Here is a 22553-nt window from a genome sequence, read left to right on the forward strand (position 1 = left end):
CATAGATATTCACTTTAAAACAACGTTACCGCTATTGGTAATTAGTGAAAACAGAATTGTCGTATCTCGTGAATGGTTAACACGCAAAACGAACCACTACACATTGTGTGTTTAATATGAGGCCATTAAAAAGGAACGCCGCTTAATAAAGACATTATAATGCGATATTAGGCGCGAGCGTAGAGACGACATGATTAAACGACGAGAACGTGGGAACAAATGGGGAACAGCACAGATTAAATGAATCCTAATTGCAATAAACAAATACATGTCGTCTTTTCGCCTTAAAAGTGTAAAATTTCAAAAAGTATTCAAATGCGGAATCATTTGGTATCGTCAGTATTTTTCTCATAAATACTGTCAAAAGAGCGTAGTTTAGTTTTCGTTTTTTTTTTTATTTAGTTTCCCTATATTTTGACTACTATTAACAAAATTAATACATAATTTAATTTTACTATAAAATACAGATAATGTAACTGGTAAAAAATTAAAAATTATTGTAACAAAGATGATTACTATTAAAAATATCACATGTTAAAAACCTTTAAAACACTCTCCTGTAAAATTAGTAAGTTTTGAGATTATACAGTTTGAATGCGAGAAGACGATTTATGTGGTACGTACAACGGTAACTCACGATTAACGACAATTCTTAATAACATTTCCAACTCGAACGGAAGGAAACTAGAAATGAAATTAACAAATGTAAACCTCACGAACGTAATAAAGCCACAAGAACTACGATCGTCACGCAATATAAGCGTACTCAAAACTGTGCACTATAAAGAAAACGCAATAAAACGAGACGCGTACGTACGTACGGCTTGTCAACGAACAACGGACACGTAGTTTTATGAAAATACCAATAATAGTATTGAAAGCAGTTTAGTGCGCTATTAATGCACGGCGCGCTTGCAGACAAATTTAATTGTCGGGAGCCTCCGTTGTCCCCTAGGGCGTTGCTCGTTTACAACCACCCGCCTGTCTATTTAAGCTGGTATTGGAAATAAAATTGAGCGGTGAGATTGCATGCGAACATTCAAAGGACGTTATCGAATGTTGCGTGATTTGATTTTATCGCGATCATCGAATCTTTTGTTCATCTTTACAAACGCGGCAACATCTTAGTAGAAAAGGAGATGGAATATAAAATTACTGGTGGTAGGACCTCTTGTGAGTCCGCACGGGTAGGTACCACCATCCCACCTTTTTCTGCCGTGAAGCAGTAATGCGTTTCGGTTTGAAGGGTGGGGCAGCTATACTTGAGACCTTAGAACTTATATCTCAAGGTGGGTGGCGCATTTACGTTGTAGATGTCTATGGGCTCCAGTAACCACTTAACACCAGGTGAGCTGACAGCTCGTCCAAACATCTAGGCAATAAAAATAAAAAAAATGAAACTTCACTGCATTGTAATCAAACGACAACTTAAAACCTGGCTTGCGATATGTTTACTTGACAGCGATTACAAGTCCGATGGCTTCGTTTGAAATGGCATTGTACCGTTGCACGCGACCATTGTCACATAGCTTAGCCCCAAACTCGATCGTCTCAATATGTTTCTGAGATGCGTTCTAGTGGCGTTATCACAAAATATGATAGATCGACGTTGGTACGACGACGCTCTCCCACGCGGCGCGCAATCGTGATTAATTATAATTCGAATTTTATTCAAAGCGAACAGCGAACAAACTACGATACTAATCAATAAACGGTTCCGTACCGGCGACGGTACCGACATGATACCACAATTTACTGTTGCCGATAGGACATATGAAGACGTCAAAACCCGAGTGAGTAACGCGTTCAGATAGAGACTAAGGAACAATGGTCACAGCATTTTCGTTGAGATACGTATCCCCACAGGGTAATAAAATACACATTATACAATAACATCGATGATAAACGCATTAAGTGGTATATTATAAATTCGATTATTTCCTTTATTATCGAGAACCATTCATTCTATTATTATTAAAAAAATTTTTTGAGTAATAAAAATTTTAGTCACGTAAAAATTCTGATATTTTCAAAAGGCTTATTTATCAATGAAATCAGGAACATCAACTGATGAACATTACAAAAGTTTACTTTGACTCTGTTAAAGGTCAACGCATGTACCACACGGCTGGTACTATATTAAAAATGAACAACCATTTGGCAATATTAAGACAATACAAATAAGAATATATCCCGCACTGTTCAGTCGATATCCTTTTACATTACATTACCTAGGACTTCATTATCTCGTCGCGGTATCTCCATTTCTATACGGATATTTCTGTCTCTAAGACTGCTACTATATGAAAATGCAAAACAAATACTGTCATTAAATTAATTATGATATTAACCATTTAGAAGTGTTCATCTATAAAGCTTAAAGCACTTCAGATTTTAGACAGGCTCTAATAACAATACACCATAATTGTTTGATTCATAGCATCTGTTGCAAATCAACTACTACTAATAAAGGTAAAATTTTGTCACGTAAATGTCAGTTCCTATTAGTATGACGCGATGAACTATGGCATTTGAACAGAAAAGTTGCAAACAATGGATGGTACACTAATCACATCTTTATAACGAGATAAATCACGAGGACGAGTTCACAAGCGCCACAGAGATAGAAGGGACACTCATGCCCGTCTAAGGATAATAAATAACATCCAGTTCTCGCTTTCAAAGTGAGGCCGAGGAGCAATAAGTCGCAGTCGGGTCAAAGGTGAGGTGAATAAAAAACGGCCGACAATTAAATAGCGTTCTTGAAGGTTAATGAGCACAATAAATATGTTGTCGGCACCGCAGCTGCAGACAAACACATCCATAGTGCCGTCACACGTGAGGAGGGTTCGGTTATAATAAAGTCGCAGTTCTATGGGAAGACAGGCAAAGAGGACTGGCTCATAGCTGACTGGCAAGTCCTTTGTCGAGTCAAGATACTACTTCCACGATGTATTACGAACGTGACACATTTACTATTGAAAAGTAACAGTGTTAAACAAATAAAGAGTCCGACAAAAGGTATAGAGTAATGTTTGTCATTTGTTATAAATTTATATTAGTATTTTAATTTCAATTATTAAAAACACGATGCATGAGAAATGACGTTAGCATAAATTTCATAAGCCAATAACATATTATTAAAGTTGCTTTTCTGGTTTTATAATAATTCATTTTTAATGTAGTACTTTTTAAAGCCATCTAGAAATTCGATGAGAATACCGTAAGGCGAGTAAATGAAATGCTTCTGGGTATAATATTGTTTTTAATTTAATAATTAATTAATTAGCAAGTACAGAAAATTTAGTTTTTAAGTGATTTTAGTAGGCTTAGTGATTTCATCGTTAATAACAATCGATTAGAAAATATTATTCAACAATTATTGATCACAACTAAAAATCTGTTAATTTTTGTTAATGTTGCAATCAGAACTCCCTTCTTCTGGAATGGGACGCTGTTAGCAATCGTTCAGTCAATCAGTAATTTAAAGTGCCCATCCGCACCGTTTCTCTCACTATATTATACAATTTCTATAAATACGCTTTTCAGGAGCACCAAAGCATTACGAGTTCCAAGTTACGTGAAATTGAACATACTTAATACTAGTGAGTTTTACAATAGTCTGCCGTGGTAATGCGAGCTGCGAACGCATTTTGTTTTCAACTCGGCACGGGTTTGCAATAACACACACGAGTGCGCCAGACGGAATCATACCTGCATTTGATTTATAACGAGAAGGGGACAGAAGAGCCACGGGTGTGAATTCAATCGTAGTGTTCCAAAGTCCTGGGGCAAACGAGTCCAAAATAGAATGATCCGTGATCAAAACCAGCAACCTGTATATTAGGCTTGTTTAGGAACTCAAATGAGGTAGTTTCGAGATCATTTTAATTTGGTACGGGCTCAGTATCTCAGCGGGTAACATTAACTGCTGGCGCCTGGCACAATACAGAGCACTTTCGTGATCAGCGACTATTATCAGCATTTATATATTTTTTATCGAACACGCTTTATAAGGAACGTGACTATACTGTTTAAGGTAAACCGCCGACAGCTCAATAAGAACTTTAATAAGAAATACATTTATACTGAAGATAATTTTAATATGATAATTAACATAGACAAATTGATGTCAGAAAACGTAAAAGTGTGTGTACAATTACATCTTTTGATTCTGTAATCGAGTAAAACCTTGTATCTCACCATTTTTATATTCATGCTGTGGGTTATAATGGATAGATAAACTTGTTTTAAACAACACGGAAGTCTGCATCGATAATTTGATTAACATCTGCATTGCTGTGGACGTCTTTAAGTACACGAAAAAATGCATTACCGTGGTCATCATTATGTCTTTGTTGCGCTTCACGAAGTTAAGCTAAACAGTTTGTGTGAATTAGTCTCGGCCTGCGAACGTCCAAACTTTCTTTATGGTCAATGCAAGACTTACCACTTTCGACATAAGGAACATTGTTGCTTTCACTGCCATTGAAATTAAAATGGCTTTGACACAAAATCAACAGCGACATATGTATTAGCACCATATGAATTGTAAAAGTCTGTGGGTGTTCTTAATCAGTCTCAAATCACACAAAACGGCAGACACGATTAAAAACATTTAAAAGGTTTATAACACAATACATAACACTAACCTAACGATATATGTATGTATTGTTTAGTAAGTAGAAGTTAGTAAAACTCACTTTCAAATATTCAGGTCCTCAAAATCAAATATGTCAAAGAATTCATTCAGTCAAACGGATAAAATTTCAAAAACGAAAAACTATAAATACAATTAGGTTCGTCAATAAAGTGGCCAACCGCAACGTCTACCAAACTCTACATATCCACCTGTGTCCTCTGCCTAACGGTGTTTACTCTTTTTGTTACTTTTTTTTTCTCTTTTATTAGACCAATAAAAATTACTATCAATACGTTTTAGAGAGACAGTAGTGTATTCAAGGAACTTTACTGTTATGTATTTTTTTTTTGTTTATCTGTAGAAAGATTTCTTCGTTTCGTTTCTCTATTGAATCTTTAAAACCCTTTAATTTGCTTTTTAGTATTGTAATGCAAAAACGACGATCCCTGAAATTGAGACGCGTCGCGTTAACTTGACCTGGGAGTGAAGCAGTAGCCCAGGAGCAATATAGGTGAAACAATATGAATCACCCGCTCTAAAGGATTTAAAGCACTATAATGGTGAAGACACTGCAAAACTGTATGTCATTAAATTACATTTTTAAATCGTTAGTTGATAGTTTGCTAAGATTTGATTCCTACAGAATTAAATTAAACACTGAGATCAGAAGACACAAACGTTAGTAATGAGACAAACGAAAACACAACAAAACCCAAAATCGTGTTGCGTTATAAAAAAAAAAAACCTTAAACACACCGGTGGCTGTCCGAAACGCCGCCCTCTGTTCTAGAGACGAAAGCAAACAATACCAAGATAGTAGACAAACAAATGTAAATGACCGAAATGTGAACGTCATGTTTGGCATTCCCATAAAGCAACGTTAACACGTCATTAGAGGTAATGATGGCGTGATTACAGAGTGGGAGCCGAGCGAGCGATGGTCAGGTGATTGTCTGCTTACTGTGTGGTCTGAAGCGCCTTTACAAATACAAGGCACGGTCTCTCGAATTACTACCAGGTGGCTCCTAAGTCTCACTCAACGAAAAATGGATACTTTTAAACTTAATGATCCTTAGTGCCAAGCGATGATTTTTCAATAATATTTCCAATTCACTTTTTTACCAAATGCATTCAGAAAAAATATTTGGTAAAAATAGGTTACGTGGTGTTAGTGACAATGTTTCGGTAAAGCTGTCAAAGAAAATAACACGATTCCCATAGATGATTAATATACACCTAAGGAAGAAGCCTTCGGAACCCTTCTGTAAATCATCAACAATAAACAAAAATTCCAATACGGTGAGCTTGATCGGAGCAAGATCTTATCATATGCAGTGTAGTGTATACACAATAATTTACTGGACAGTTATCATTCGATCTCAGTAATCGATACTTGGTTAGCTCCACTACCATACTGGGTCAGTCGCGCTAAAATTGTAATAACGTTAAAATGAATCTTTAAAAAAAACTTCGATTTGCTTATTATATTTGTTGCCCGTTCAGTTTCATTTAGGAGGTCCATATAATCAATTGTTTAAGAATAGCACACGCCGCCGAGACTCGTGTCCAGACAAATAATGCCAATAATAATTCGTGTTATAATTTGTAGCCAACGCGTGCAACACCCGTCACTGATTGAAGATCGCATAAACCGTGCCACCCACCCGCTGTCATTCATTGTAGGCCGTTGCTCGAATTAAAGCGCATAGCATTTTGTACAGAGGGTTTGGTAATTTTTGAATGCATAAATGAAAAAGAATTGGCTTTACGCCTGTGCCATTATTTTTTTTATAAAATATTAAGCTTCGTCATAAATTATCGAAATAAAGCAAAACTTGAAACACTTCTCAATAAATTCAATTAATTTATTTAGGTTCGACTTCACAGAAACGACAAGTGGTTTCGTGTCGATTTGTAAATTATATTTACTCGGTGCCCTATATTTTCATAAAAGCTGATTTACACTGAGAACATTCTCTTCTAACCAGGTTTTACTCAAGAGACTTACTATCTTCACTCATTTATGATTTTCAAAACATAAATTAATAAAAATATCTAACATTCTAATTTTCTGTTCTTTGAATGCAGTCTACTACTACTACTTCGAATCATTTCATAATTCTCCTGCCCTTCTCCCAGTTATCTGGGGTCAGCAAAACATGTTTACTCTTTCCACACTCCTCTATCATATATCATTTCTTCGCTCACTCCCCTCTTACACATATCGTCTTTCACGCAATCCATCCATTTCTTCTGAGGTCAATTTCTTCCTCTATATCCTTCCACATTCATAGTTAACACTCTCTTACCAACTTACTACTACTACTTCGAATACTCCAAATGAAAAAGTTCAAACTCATATGCTTTTAAACTTTTGTACAGATTCAAGAACTGTTCATTAGAACTAAATTTCTGGATATTGAATTGATTTTAATTTGATCCAGAAATAATATAGCAAAGTAAATATATTTAGCAAAGGCATGTCCATCGGACACCTATAACTGGTTAGCACAAGACTAGCCGTAACTAATCGTCCATCTTCGAATATAATTTAGTAAATCAATCTAAAAACCCAAAAAATACAAATACAAATAGTCGAGTTAAGCATTTGCCTTTTAATTTATACTTTAGTTTGTAAAATAATCAAGGTGTGACCGCAACAAATCTTGAAAATTCGTATAATACTGTAAGAAAAATACTACAAATAGCAATGCTGGAAAAGCGGCATCTTCATAACACTAATCACCCCTTTATAAATAAAAGTGTAATGTTTATAGGCATGTCTTAGTAAAAGAAAGTTTATATATATATATATATATATATATATTCTAGGTATTTTCAAAAATGTGTTACTGTGCTTATTGATTGAATACTATTATTAAGGAAGATGAGAACTTCAGAAGTATTTTTTCAATAAATAAAGACTCTTTACTGTATTAAAATAGCATTGCATTTTTCATTTTTTATTAGTATAATTTGTGTGTCACTACATTAATTATTAGCGACCAATTTTCAACAACTGAGGCCCCATACAAGTCATACGGGTATAAATTCATGATCTCGACTTGGTCAGTCATCATCGTCAACGGCGCTATAGCCCTCTAAGCGACCTGGTCGTAAGGCCAAGTACATTTGCGGTTTTAATAAAAAAAAAAAGGAAAAAGAATGAAATATGTGACCTCATAACTAAGCTGACGGGACGTTATGGTCACGATTATCATATCCAGAAATCGTCGATGATATCATCTTAATTATCGTACAATAAAATGCCGTATGCCAGTAAAAATGATGACAGCACCAAACTGAATGACGAGTCAGTCGCAATCGTGCGCTGTACTAAATCTGACTGAAGCTTCTTGTGTTTAAAATAAAGATTATCATGCCAAACACGCATAGATGACAAAAACAAAATTCCATACCGCTTTGTTAAGATGAAACATCACGCTAAATGGAAAACCATTAACACTGCCCACTATGATCAAAAGTGCATTATCAATCCGTACAGTACGGCAAATTTTGTCTTGGTAATGGACCATTAGTACAGTTTCAAACGTTTGAGAATGTTATTAATTTTTAGAGCCGTGCATAGACATCGCAATGTGAAATCCGCCACCCACCTTGAGACATGAGGTCAAGGCGTAGATGTAGAACGGCTGTTCAAACCGAAACACGTAACTGTTTCGAAGCAGGAATAAGCAAGTTGTCAGCATCAGCTCGTGCAGTTTTTTTTCGGGCCGGGAGCCAAACCTCCTACGAGATCTTCGCGCCTAGAGAGCGCGCGGGCTATGTGGGACTTGACGATCTGCAAGGTGTTGGGAGCAGACCGCGGGCCCAAGGAATTTTAGGGCCCTACCGCACTAAACAACTCCCCTGCACTCTTACACCCGACGTCCGATCTCCGTCCGGGGTCAGAACCCGGTCAGAGTAGGGGGGGTTCCCGCGCTCAAAACTACAACCTGACGCGCGGCGCCACCCCGAGGATTTTTTTTTTTTTTTATTTATTGCTTAGATTTGTGGACGAGCTCACAGCCCACCTGGTGTTAAGTGGTTACTGGAGCCCATAGACATCTACAACGTAAATGCGCCACACACCTTGAGATACAGTTCTAAGTTCTCAGTATAGTCACAACGGCTGCCCCACCCTTCAAACCGAAACGCATTACTGCTTCACGGCAGAAATTGGCGGGGGTACCTACCCGTGCGGACTCACAAGAGGTCCTACCACCAGTAATTACGCAAATTATAAGTTTGCGGGTTTGATTTTTATTGCACGATGTTATTCCTTCACCGTGGAAGTCAATCGTGAACATTTGTTGAGTACGTATTTCATTAGAAAAATTGGTACCCGCCAGCGGGATTCGAACACCGGTGCATCGCTCGATACGAATGCACCGGACGTCTTATCCTTTAGGCCACGACGACTTCGACCGACGGATCGTCGAGGCCAGCTCGTGCAACTGCCCGAACTCACAATACACCCTACCCTCCACTATTACTCGTAACTATTAAAAAAGGCAATACAATATATGTTATAGAATATCCGTCAATCGATAAATACACAAAATAGAAACGTTATACAATCGGAAGTAACTTGTTTCTAATAGTTCAATAAATAATGATAATAGACAGATGACATACCCCATAGACGATACATACTTTTGCAAGTATTGGTATTTACTTGTAGCTGACAATTATAGTAGAAACATTCGGAACGCTTGAGACATAAAATTTGGTTTTATTATTCAAGACGTAAAATTAAATGGCCGCGTGCATCCTAGCCATAAAAATGTCACATTATAGTAACTTGTCATAATAGTAAAATAAAATGAAAACGGATCCACCTCAGGTCTGCCCAGTCCTTGTTTAACTATTCAAATAACAGTATCAGGAACATACGCACATTACTCTATCACACATTAAGGAGACCACACATTAGACATTAAACCGGAGACGTATCGATAGTGACACCGATTTAGTTTCCAAGCCATAACAACCGCATACCAAAACCATATTAGTTCGATTAACGCCGCGAGATATCGATCAATCGCATTAAACAGTCAAATGTATTAGTGGTTCACACATTTACTGACCAAACATAAAAAATATATATTTTCTGACCAAAAATATAAATTTTGTGAATATCCTTTACATGAGGTTTAATATATTTATTTACCTAAAAGTCTTATGTATTGTAATGACAATATTTAACGACGCTATTTATCTAATAATTTTTTTGTCGAATATCCGAAGAATCCTTTAATCAGTCTTTATTTGCGGCTTCCTATAAACATCGATAACGATAACTACAACCGACTTTAAGAAAGGACGAGTTTCTATGTTCGACTTGACTATGTCCGACTGGATTTCTCCTTCTTTTGTAAACGAACCCATTTTCCGAATTGTTATTTATTTGAAATTCTATACTCTCCAAGTGGTCTCTGGGTTAATTTCATCTGATGTATTTCTTAAGTAGGTATATTTGGGTAAGTTTAATTGATTTTTATTATGTTTTTCTTTCTATATAGTTATTTATCCAAATATACGATCCAGCAAGCCCGAATTTCTTCTGATAGAAAATGATAAATGTTAACCTTGTTATTTAATTTGATTTTAACAGAAAATTCATATTTTATTAACATTTTTGGCAGTGCACGCAAGGTTATTATTATAATTGTTATGGTAGGGCTAGATACTGTTGAAGAGCAACCCGGTCGGCGGTGTATCGCGTTCCGACCCGGCAGGCTGGTTCTGGCCCAGCGGGGTATCCCGGAACACCAGCGGCACTGCCCGGGCGGCCTGGTAGGGCCGCCGTACCGCGGAGACCGACGTCGTTGGTCGTCGACTATCGCCTCGACGACCCGTCGGTCGGGCGTCCTCGGGGTAGCGCCGCGTGAACCCCCCTACTCTGTCCAGGTTCTGACCCCGGACTGAGATCGGACGTCGGGTGTAAGAGTGCAGGGGAGTCGTTTATTGGGTGGGCCCTAAAATCCTTGGGCCCGCGATCTGCTCTCAACACCTGCAGATCGTTAAGTCTCACATACCCCGCGCGCCCCCTAGGCGCGGGGACCTTGTAGGAGGTTCGGCCCTCTAAACGAAAAAAAAAAAAAAAAAAAAAAAAAAAAAAAAAAAAAAAAAAAAAAAAAAAAAAAAAAAAAAAAAAAATGCCCATGCGTGTCCATGCAAGACGCCCGAGTTTCACACGACTCGTCAAATAAAAAAAAGGAACAATAAAACAATCGCTTCTGTTTGCAATCAAATATAAGGTTCTAGGCAAGCCCGGCCCAAAACTAGAAATCAAACCAGGTCATCCAATCCCGTTCTAGGATATCCTAGCACCGTGGTATGTGAGGAATGTTGGTCTTCACGACGACCTAAACCTATAACCGATACGTAAGTATCTTAAGGAAGCGTTAGAACGCTACTTTAAAAAAGCGGCCTGACACGATAACCCTCTTATCTTAGCCACTGCTAATTACATATACGACCCAGGCGACGGGGCAAAGCAAAGCCGCCGTCACCCAATATATCTCTTGTCGGATCCTCCGGATCCGCTTTCATTGCTTATAGGCTCTTCAAGCGACGGTCGCCCTCCTCGTCGAACTCGTCGACTACGATGAAGAGTTCGACGCGCGAACTAGCCCATAGACATAACCCACTGAGTTTCTCCTTCAAGATTCCGATCTGGTGATATATTCACCGAAACACTGCTCTTGCTAGGGACAGTGTTAGAAATCCTCTCAGGTTGAGCCTCACATGAGCTCACCTGCCGGTCCGCGCGTGCTTGAATTATTCCTTAGGCTACCAACAATTAGGTAGGAAAAGAAAAAAAAATGGATCAAAACTATACGCAAGGCTAGTCCTGCACTTCATAAAGCATAATTTTAATGTAATAATCAGGTTAAAAGGAGAAAAGCATCGCTCTGTTGAAGACAACTAACATTTTAGAGACCAATTTTTTTATTTTCCCTCACAGGTACTCAGACACTGAATACCATACGTGTAAACTCCAGAAATCCCAATTCTGTAATTTTTAAGGAAATATAATCAAATCCATAAATGGATATCGATACTCAGTAAGACCGTGCTCTGAAAACTTTTAATATAGTTTTATAGTTTATTTAACCACTAACTAATATAAACCATGACGGTTCACCCTTATGTAATCCCGGAGCGCACGCTGATAGACTGACTATATTATGCACCTTGTATGATACCTATACCTTTTAAAAATATATGTATTTATTATAATAATACATTTCATGGGATAAGATGTATTTATTGTAAGCGTCATAAGATAAAGAGTATCAGCGCCATTTGTCACTATACTAGCTGTAAAAGCAACGAAAACAAAACGCGCAACGTTAAAAACGAAAAGAAAAAAGCTGTTTTGTATCGTTTGCCTCGTCACATGTACACGTGTGTAATGTACATGCAGGAATGTATTTCATTGAAAAACATTATGGTGTACGTTAAGACAAGTGATAACATTAAACTTTATTCCCTTAAGAAAACACCGCCCCGTTGAAATCTTTAGATTGACATAATGCGATATGTCTGGCGCCCATTGTATACGTTGGTTTTGCTCATGTTAGTGCGCTTACACAAGAACATTGCGTACTTAATAACTACACTTACACGTGTGTATAACAATCGATATCCAGAGGGACTAAAACACATACGATTCCCATTTAGAAAAGTCTGTATGAAATGTCGGGGAACAGAATTAATAAATTGATCATAACGTAAAAACAGTTGTAGAACCCATGAAAGATATCATATTACACTTACCGATTGCCATTAAGGTAATATACAACTATTATTCAAAAAGGAAAAAAAAAACTGTTATTTATGACCAAATACCGAGGGATAAAGGATCGGAATCTGCCTCCGCGGAAACGGTAAAGGTTTAGCCTCGAGAGAAAGAATAAATAAACGTAAAGATAAAGAATCAAGTATTCATGTAAGGCTCCCGCTGTTTTATCAAATACAGGATTAGCTGTTTCAAAGTCGGTACCGTTTCTATTGTGAAAGCTAAATATTTTGACTGACGTTTAGATGAAATATGGAGAGTTAATGGATTAAGGTCATCTTGGCTTTTAAACAGCCGTCACAAAACCTCATTATAATCCTGTACTTTATTTCCTTCAAGTAGCAAAGGTATGGATTACGTAGTCCGTGAATTAGTAGTAAAGTGTAGCGCGCATAACAATATATATTGTATACAACATTTTTATTCAATTGTTTCAGACTATGTGAAATGGAAAATAGAAAATATTTAGATTAAATGATTTCTTTTTATTAATAGCAAAATGTACTTAACAATGCCTTGACCACAAAAAAATGCTATGGACGTCCATTCTTCAAAATTACACATAATGGCTACAATCATTCTGTCGAAATATTTCAGGTTATTTTATTTTTAAGTTTTGTGATTTTGCGTTAATCGTGGGGGTTGAAAGATAAAATTTAAAATAAAGAAAGGTAGTGGTTATGAAAATTCAAATTATACTATCGGAAAACTCAGATTGGTTTCATATATGAATGTGGAAGTTCACAAAAAATGTGTATGACAAAAAAAATGAGTATATCTATAATAGATAACCCCTAGTATTCAGCGATTTAGGTAATTTTTAATTCCATGTAAATGTGTAAAATCCTAAGCTTCACGTCAAAAGGTTTAGGAAAAAAGCCGATCATCAGTAATTTGTTTTTTTATAATTACTTTCCTATTAGTGATGTTTACGATGTGTGCTTTCTTACTTTGAGTGTTTTTTTTTAATGTATTACATTTATTTACATATAAATTTGACATTTTTAACTCGGACATTTTTTAGAAAATATGTATTATAAAATATTTTTGTAGTTGCCCGTTGTAATAATACACGTGCAAGTGTAGGCAGAACCGTCTTTAGTATAAAAAACATAAACCGATTAAAAAAAATAGAATTTCGACAAAAAGAAAGTGATAAAATAGTATCCTTCCGCTTTAACTATTAGTGTCAGTCGTACAGTTTACAAATCAGAAATGAAAGATCTAAGGAATTTTGCAACGACAAATTTTAAATAAATAAATAAAAGTAATGACAAAACAATTCGTGGTGAAATGAGCAAAGGAGAAGTTTACATAAATTAATATAATCCCGTTAGTTACCAGTTCCGTGAGGTTTCACAACCGACTCAATTAAGGTACTCCAAAATGGGAGATATAGTGTTGACTGAAACAATACTGTGTCGAGATAACAAACGTACGGTTAAACAAATAAAACGCTCGTTTGTGCTTAGGGATTTAAAGCTGAACGAATAGAAAAAAGATACAGAAACAGCGGAGACTCAAGAACAGTGACAGAGAAACAGTGAATAATATGAAAACGCAGCAATTAAAATCGAAACTATTAAAATTTAGTATTACTCTATAAAATGACTATGACATGTCCTTCTTCAAACGAGGCTTGTGGAGAGTATTAAGCCGTAGGCAGCGGCTTGGCTCTGCCCCTGGCATTGCTGAAGTCCATGGGCGATGGTAGCCACTCACCATCAGGTAGGCCGTGTGCTCGTTTGCCTACAAGGGCAATAAAAAAAACATAATTAAATAAAAATTTAGCCTAAGTTACTCCTTATATCATCAGCTACCTATCAGTGAAAGTACCGTCAAAATCGGTCCAGCCGTTTCAGAGATTATCCGGAACAAACAGACAGAGAGACAGACAAAAATTGTAAAAAATGTTATTTTGGTGTATGTACCGTATATATATTCATATGCATGTAGTAAAAAGCGGTTATTTCAATATTACAAACAGACACTCCAATTTTATTTATATGTATAGATTTGAAATCCTATTATTTTCAGCGCGATCATTTCGTTGATTAATGGTTAGTGATATGGTATACACAAGAAAATACTGAAGGGAATCATAGGTTAAGGCCGTTGAATGAAAAACCTTTTAGTACTATTATAATTCTATAGCAACAAGTGCTATCAATCCACAGCAATTTAAAGTTGTCGTGGGCAAGCAGACAATATTCATGTGTTTACTTCAAAACAAGCCCGAATCAAGTTGATTATCGCGTGATCTCGAATCTCAGTGGCAAAACAAACACACTAGTGATATCACCGCGATGGAGATGCAATAGCTATGCAGAACAAATTAACACAGTTCGTAGAGGGACCGTGTTTGCTATCTAACTGTGTGGACGGTCAAGTGAACGCCCAAGCAGACAGACAGTTATACAAACACGCATCTTGCGTCTCGCTTGTAGACCAATAATGCGTTTCATTGTCGGCTAGTCTTTGCTAATGCAACTGCAAACGTTTCCCTCAAAGAACATGTAAGTGAGTTACACAGTCTATTTTCCAGAAAAGTTAAATTATAATACTGTACAGTATTGCATGGTATTCATATTTTGTTATTATAAGATAAGACAATCCAACGTTTTCATTTATAATTATGTTATTCAAGTGTTTACAACTTTATACCCGCAAATGGATGCTGATCTTTTATTGTATACAAATGTATGCATTTTGTATTAATTATCGTATTTCTAAAATATATAAGAGCTTGTCGCTTAAAAAACAGTATTTTCAAAATGAGTCTAGTAGTTATTTACGTGATACTGGAAAAATAAATGAAATATACACAATAATAGGCGGTTTGAAGTCGGTCACTGAAATACATTGACTAAAAATTTTTCGTTAACCTCTACACTCTACACTTACAGTATTCAGTCACACAACACGTGTTACACTTTTATATTACTCAATTGAATAGTATATTCGCACAGATTATTCAAGATTATATCCTTAGCTCGAGTGCGTATTATAGATCCGTGTTATTCCGGCAAGTTTACGACCGTGCCGGGAAGCATTACGTGTGCATTTTTTTGTTATTGTACCCGTAAACATGATAGGTCATTCATCCTTCTAATTGGAGCGTATACATTTTTTTGGAATTCATACTTCTACTGAATTATAATTTTCAAATTTATTTGTATGTCATTACTTGAGTGATTCGGAGGCGCAATAATTAGAACCTCTGATTTCTGTGCCGAGTTGTGGGTTCGATTCCCATATCGAACAAACATTCGTGTGACGAACAACCAATTTTATTGTGTTTGATATCCATATACGTAAGTATGCATCGCAGTAACTTGTTCCTGTAGGAACCTGATTTATTTTATTAAAAATAAACACTATTAAAAAAAATAGATTGCCGCTGGTGGCTTGCGTCGTAGACATCGCCTACAGGATTTGCTTACTGTGTTAGGGCTACAGAGTAAGAAATCTCCTCACCATATCAACCGTATAAGGATGTTTTTTTTAAAAAAGCTCCTAAGCCTAATGGGGGTTGGTGCTTCCCGCTTCCGTAGGTTTAACCCGCGATTCCCTACAAGTGACCCCTGGGTGGTGCTAAACGGGAGCCGAAAACATAACCGGTGGTAGGACCTAGTCCGACTGGCTGGCGACCACCCTCCAACTAGAGTCCGCCGCCAAATAGCCTAGCTGTGTTCCGGCGTGTGGGTTGGAGAGCCAGTTCTATCCCTTCCTTTTCCCCTTCCTTGTTGGGGGTGAGTCTTGGTGACGCCTGGAACTTGCGGAGCAGACGTGCGTGCGAACTCGCGGGGCGTGATTGTTTGACGGGGGTATAGGGAGACCCAGTGAAACGGTACCCACTGCCGCCCGCCGGTCAGTAGGGGGGGGACCTGAACCCGGGTGTCTCTACTAAACTCCGCCCCGGGAAGCTGTCCCGCCAACCGGTGTAAAATCCTGTCGTGCGGTCGTCGTGCCGGAGTCGGAGACCGGAGTGGATCCCGGCGATCGCACGCAGAGTGGACTGGGGGCCCTTACATGCCCTGCGTCAGTCTCTCACGCAATCCGTGGTCGAGCACGTACTATGTTCCGCGCTTCATTCAGGTGTTGCCTCGATCTCACCTCCAACATCCTACCTCTCCTAATCCTACTCTCCGAAAATTTTACAACTATGAAGTCGACAAAAAAAAAGAAAAGGGTTTCACAGGCGGTTCCCCATTCCACATTTAATGTGGATTTCAGCAATGTCAGGGGCCTACATAGCAACCTTGACGCCGTACACCACCACCTTGAGACGGCGCAGCCTGCCCTGCTTTTTTTAACGGAGACGCAGATATCTGCTCCGGATGATACCTCATACCTTGAGTATCCCGGCTACGTATTGGAGCACAACTTCCTGCGTAAAGCCGGGGTATGCGTATTCGTCCGGGCTGATGTCTGTTGTCGCCGTCTTCGGGGCCTCGAACAACGGGACCTGTCCCTCTTGTGGCTGCGCGTAGATCACGGGGGCCGTAGCCGAATCTACGCGTGCCTGTACAGGTCCCACAGCAGTGATGCAGGTTCAGCTCTGTTTGAGCATGTGCAAGAGGGGACTAACCGCGTGCTTGAGCAGTACCCATCTGCGGAAGTGGTGGTTCTTGGAGACTTTAACGCTCACCACCAAGAGTGGTTGGGGTCCAGAACCACTGACCTCCCGGGTCGGACTGCCTACGATTTCGCCTTGGCCTACGGCTTCTCCCAGCTGGTGACACAGCCCACCCGTGTCCCAGATATCGAGGGGCACGAGCCTTCTTTGTTGGACCTTCTGCTGACCACAGATCCGGCCGGATACAGTGTGGTGGTCGACGCTCCGCTTGGATCGTCTGATCACTGCCTTATTCGTGCTGCCGTACCACTCTCTCGTCCTGATCGTCGAACGACGACCGGGTATCGAAGAGTTTGGCGGTATATGTCAGCAGATTGGGATGGATTGCGTGAATTTTACGCATCCTACCCATGGGGGCGGTTCTGCTTTTCCTCTGCTGATCCTGACGTCTGTGCGGACCGACTTAAAGACGTGGTGCTCCAGGGGATGGAATTGTTTATTCCCTCCTCTGAAGTGCCCGTTGGAGGTCGCAGCAGACCCTGGTATAACAATGCCAGCAGGGATGCTGCACACCTCAAGCGGTCCGCATACGTGGCATGGGATAATGCCAGGAGACGTCGGGATCCTAACATCTCAGGGGAAAGGCGGAAATATAACGCCGCTTCCAGGTCCTACAAGAAGGTAATTGCCAAGGCGAAGTCGGAGCACGTTGCTAGAGTTGGCGAGCGATTGAAGAGCTATCCCGCCGGGAGCCGTGCTTTTTGGTCGCTCGCCAAAGCTGCAGAAGGAAACTTTTGCAGGTCTAGTCTCCCACCACTGCGCAAGTCCGATGACAATCTGGCCCACAGCGCGAAAGAGAAGGCTGACCTTCTGGTCAAACTCTTCGCCTCGAACTCGACTGTGGACGACGGGGGTGCCACACCACCGAGCATCCCCCGGTGTGATAGCTCCCTGCCGGATATCTGCTTCACACAGTGTGCAGTCAGGCGGGAGCTCCGACTCCTGGACGTTCATAAGTCGAGTGGGCCAGACGGCATCCCCGCAGTGGTTTTGAAAACGTGCGCCCCTGAGCTGACACCTGCGCTAACGCGTTTGTATCGCCTCTCTTATTGGATTAACAAGGTTCCGTCTTCATGGAAGACTGCTCATGTCCACCCTATCCCCAAGAAGGGTGACCGGTCGGACCCATCGAGCTACAGGCCTATCGCGATAACTTCCTTGCTTTCCAAGGTGATGGAGCGAATTATAAATACACAACTCCTGAAGTATCTTGAAGATCGCCAGCTGATCAGTGACCGACAGTACGGTTTCCGTCACGGTCGCTCAGCTGGCGATCTTCTTGTATACCTTACTCACAGGTGGGCTGAAGCCTTGGAGAGCAAGGGCGAGGCTCTTGCTGTGAGCCTTGATATCGCGAAGGCCTTCGACAGGGTCTAGCATAGGGCACTTCTATCGAAGTTACCATCTTACGGAATCCCCGAGGGTCTCTGCAAGTGGATCGCTAGCTTTTTGGATGGGCGGAGCATCACGGTCGTTGTAGACGGTGACTGTTCTGATACCATGACCATTAACGCTGGCGTTCCACAAGGTTCGGTGCTCTCCCCCACGCTTTTCATCCTGTATATCAATGACATGCTGTCTATTGATGGCATGCATTGCTATGCAGATGATAGCACGGGGGATGCGCGATATATCGGCCATCAGTCTCTCTCGGAGCGTGGTGCAAGAGAGACGATCAAAACTTGTGTCTGAAGTGGAGAACTCTCTGGGGCGAGTCTCCGAATGGGGTGAATTGAACTTGGTTCAATTCAACCCGATAAAGACACAAGTTTGCGCGTTCACTGCGAAGAAGGACCCCTTTGTCATGGCGCCGCAATTCCAAGGAGTATCCCTGCAACCTTCCGAGAGTATCGGGATACTTGGGGTCGACATTTCGAGCGATGTCCAGTTTCGGAGTCATTTGGAAGGCAAAGCCAAGTTGGCGTCCAAAATGCTGGGAGTCCTCAACAGAGCGAAGCGGTGCTTCACGCCTGGACAAAGACTTTTGCTTTATAAAGCACAAGTCCGGCCTCGCATGGAGTACTGCTCTCATCTCTGGGCCGGGGCTCCCAAATACCAGCTTCTTCCATTTGACTCCATACAGAGGAGGGCCGTTCGGATTGTCGATAATCCCATTCTCTCGGATCGTTTGGACCCTCTGGGTTTGCGGAGGGACTTCGGTTCCCTCTGTATTTTATACCGTATGTTCCATGGGGAGTGCTCTGAGGAATTGTTCGAGATGATACCAGCATCTCGTTTTTACCATCGCACCGCCCGCCACCGGAGTAGAGTTCATCCATACTACCTGGAGCCACTGCGGTCATCCACAGTGCGTTTCCAGAGATCTTTTTTGCCACGTACCATCCGGCTATGGAATGAGCTCCCCTCCGCGGTGTTTCCCGAGCGCTATGACATGTCCTTCTTCAAACGAGGCTTGTGGAGAGTATTAAGCGGTAGGCAGCGGCTTGGCTCTGCCCCTGGCATTGCTGAAGTCCATGGGCGACGGTAACCACTCACCATCAGGTGGGCCGTATGCCCGTCTGCATACAAATGCAATAAAAAATAAAAAATAAAAAAAGTTGGTTAATAAAAATTCCTTAAGGTGTTGGTCAAAACTTTTCGGTATCAAACAGTGCACTGACACAACTACCGGAACAATTATGGTTGAATCGACCTACATGCTGCATGGCGGTAGTCTCGTCAAGGTCTAAATTAATTAATTTATCCTTTTCTGCCTTCACGGGGTTCTTGTCATGGAGAATGATGGTATCAACCAATACTAATGGAAACGCAGACCGATCTGCTATCACAAATTCAGTCCCTGGTTTTATAATTATCCTATTCTATTCATCTATACATATAAATAAAATGGGAATGTCTGTTTATAATATTTAAATAACCGCTTTTTACTACATGCATATGAATATATATACGGTACATACACCAAAATAACATTTTTTACAATTTTTGTCTGTCTGTCTGTCTGTTTGTTCCGGCTAATCTCTGGAACTTTTTTTAGACTAGCTTCGCTCCGCGGCGTCACCCGCGGTACGACAATACCCGCGGGTAGCATCGCGGGACTCAGCTATTAATAATAAAATTTAATGTTTCCGAAGCGAAGCGAGGGCGGATCGCTAGTCCTTACTAAAGTCGATTACAGTAATCTATACAGGACAGTTCACATAAACAAATTACTATTTTATTCGTGTAGACTCCTAATATGTCAGTACAGTTATATATTACAAATGGAATGTTATTAAGAATATCGGTAATTAATGGTGTTGCAATCGACATGCTTAATTTTATTGGTCAGTAAAATGTTTTACACACTTGTCCCAAACACATACAATAAGACGTATACCCAGTGACTATATAACAACGTTCTGTTTTTGTTTGTTTTAATTGTAATTGACACTTGACGGAGCGGAACTAACAGTGTTCTAATCATTAGCCTCTAATGGGTAAGGCGCAGTTGGAACTAGACGCGATTATGCCGTAGTTCGATCTTCTCCAGCAGATTTAAATATTATTCAATAATATCTACTAAATGGATTTCATCTGAAGTAACCGTGATGCGTAAATACTTGTAAAAAAAAAAAAAAAAAACTGGTATTTGTTGTGATCCAGCCAGAGTTGGTACTACCGTTACATTTACATAGGTATGTGTGGGTTAAAACAGTCTTGCGAAGCCTAAAAACCGTAATTCCAATGCAATTAGGATATCAACTTGGTCTTAATGAGGACGGCGACATTCAATATGTGAACTTAACACCATGTGGGCTGTCAGCTCGTCTATCCTTCTACGTCATTTAAATTTCCATCTTAATAGTTCTTAGTCTATTTTATGGTTCGAATAGCTGAATAGCCGGTTTAAAATACAAATCAGACTTCAACTCCATGACTCAAGGAGGGTAGCATCATTCATGTTGTTAATGCCATGTTGGTAATCACTTAGTACTAAGTGGGCTGTGGGCTTGTCTGCTCTACTGAATCACTGTAAAACAAATGAAACTATGTTTAATTGACGAACAAGGCTTTGTAAAATAGCATTCAATTTTGCTATACAAAATTCACATGTATTTATATAAAAAAGAATTAATAAATTTAAACTTAAGCCGCCATAACACATCGTACAGCGACATCTGTTAGCGACGTGAGTAAACCCACCTTCCTTAAATAGTAATGTAATTGAACAAAGCCTAGATGGCGCTGTTCGCAATTTCTCTAAATAAGGAAGTGCATAAATTACATTCTGGGAAAACAAAATAGGGGCAAGTTTACCACAAATTGGAGTGACCAAACGTATTCAGAAATCTCTAACAGAATCTTTAGCATGTTCTATCATGTGTTTCTAATAGCCTTTTAATCTATATTTTCACTATTCGTATTAAATATTTTGAATATTTTTTCTTATTAGTTCTCATATTGAATTATTGTTATACATAACACCCCAACAGACTAGTTAGAGAATAAAATAATTTACACAGCAGGTATTTTTGGACATTTTTGTTGGGACTGTTGACCATTTTAGACAAAGCGTCTGCAACCTTAACCTTAATCAATGAACTTATTTATGATATGTTATAATGTATGTGGTAGTAAATATGGTAATAAGAAATAATGTTAACAGTTATAATGTTATATTTTTAGAGCCATTTAATGAACCACTTGTTTTATCAAAGTATGCAGTCGGTCCCTGTAATTCGGTTAGCATTTAGTGTGAGTAATATATCTTTTACTTGTAATATTTGTGATGTATATCATGTTGGTACCCAATAAATAAATTAAATAACTCTTTTAAGCAACAAAATCTCATATCTACATATGTAAGTACATAGCTCTAAGTGATACTGATTATTATTGTAGCAACTCAAATTGATTTTATTGATTAAGGTAACCAATTAGTGTTTTCATAAAAAGAGATCTATTTTCTTCCTTTAAAAAAAAAGTATAAGCAAGATTCATTGAAGTTTTTTAATGTTTACATTATTTGGTTATGTCTTTACATTTGCTTTATTTAATAAAGATTTTCTGTTATAAGAATATTAAGACAAAAAATGTATCTTTAAGTGGTGTTTCATGTTTGCTTACCATTGCAATTTATTAAAAGAAGAAATTAAATTTACCTTTGATAGAGGTACTTTAAAACAGATAATTCTTGTGCCTTCTATTACCCGTCCGCAAGCATTGTATTTTATCCATCTATAAAATATTAAAATACATATTAATTTCATTGAATACTATTAAAATTGGAACAACACATTCGGAACCAGTCACCGACCTATCGGGAAGTTTAGGCATATTGCGTATAGACTGTCTTCTACATACACTGAATTTAGGTAGTTTTTGAGATTACAAATGAAGAATAATATTCATATATATTCTTAAAAGTATAGGTTAATTGTTTGCGATTTTATTGGTTTACAAAATAAATAGGGTAGGTAGTTGCATTTGGCAGTTTCGCTAGACATTAATGACAAGTG

At 39.0% G+C, this 22553-nt stretch overlaps 1 protein-coding gene across 1 annotated transcript in view; it reads right to left on the minus strand.

Moving 5' to 3' along the window:
• The window catches only part of Ptp-h (protein tyrosine phosphatase), a 64699-nt gene extending 42165 nt beyond the window's left edge, over positions 1–22534 (minus strand). The window contains 2 exon segments of the mRNA NM_001043503.1: positions 22197–22272; positions 22352–22534. Of these exon segments, the coding sequence (NP_001036968.1) occupies positions 22197–22272; positions 22352–22371 (96 nt within the window). The 5' untranslated portion in view covers positions 22372–22534.
• Positions 22535–22553: the final 19 nt, after the last annotated feature.

The sequence above is a fragment of the Bombyx mori genome, chromosome 23 (genome assembly GCF_030269925.1).
Source record: "Bombyx mori chromosome 23, ASM3026992v2".
Lineage (NCBI taxonomy): Eukaryota > Metazoa > Arthropoda > Insecta > Lepidoptera > Bombycidae > Bombyx > Bombyx mori.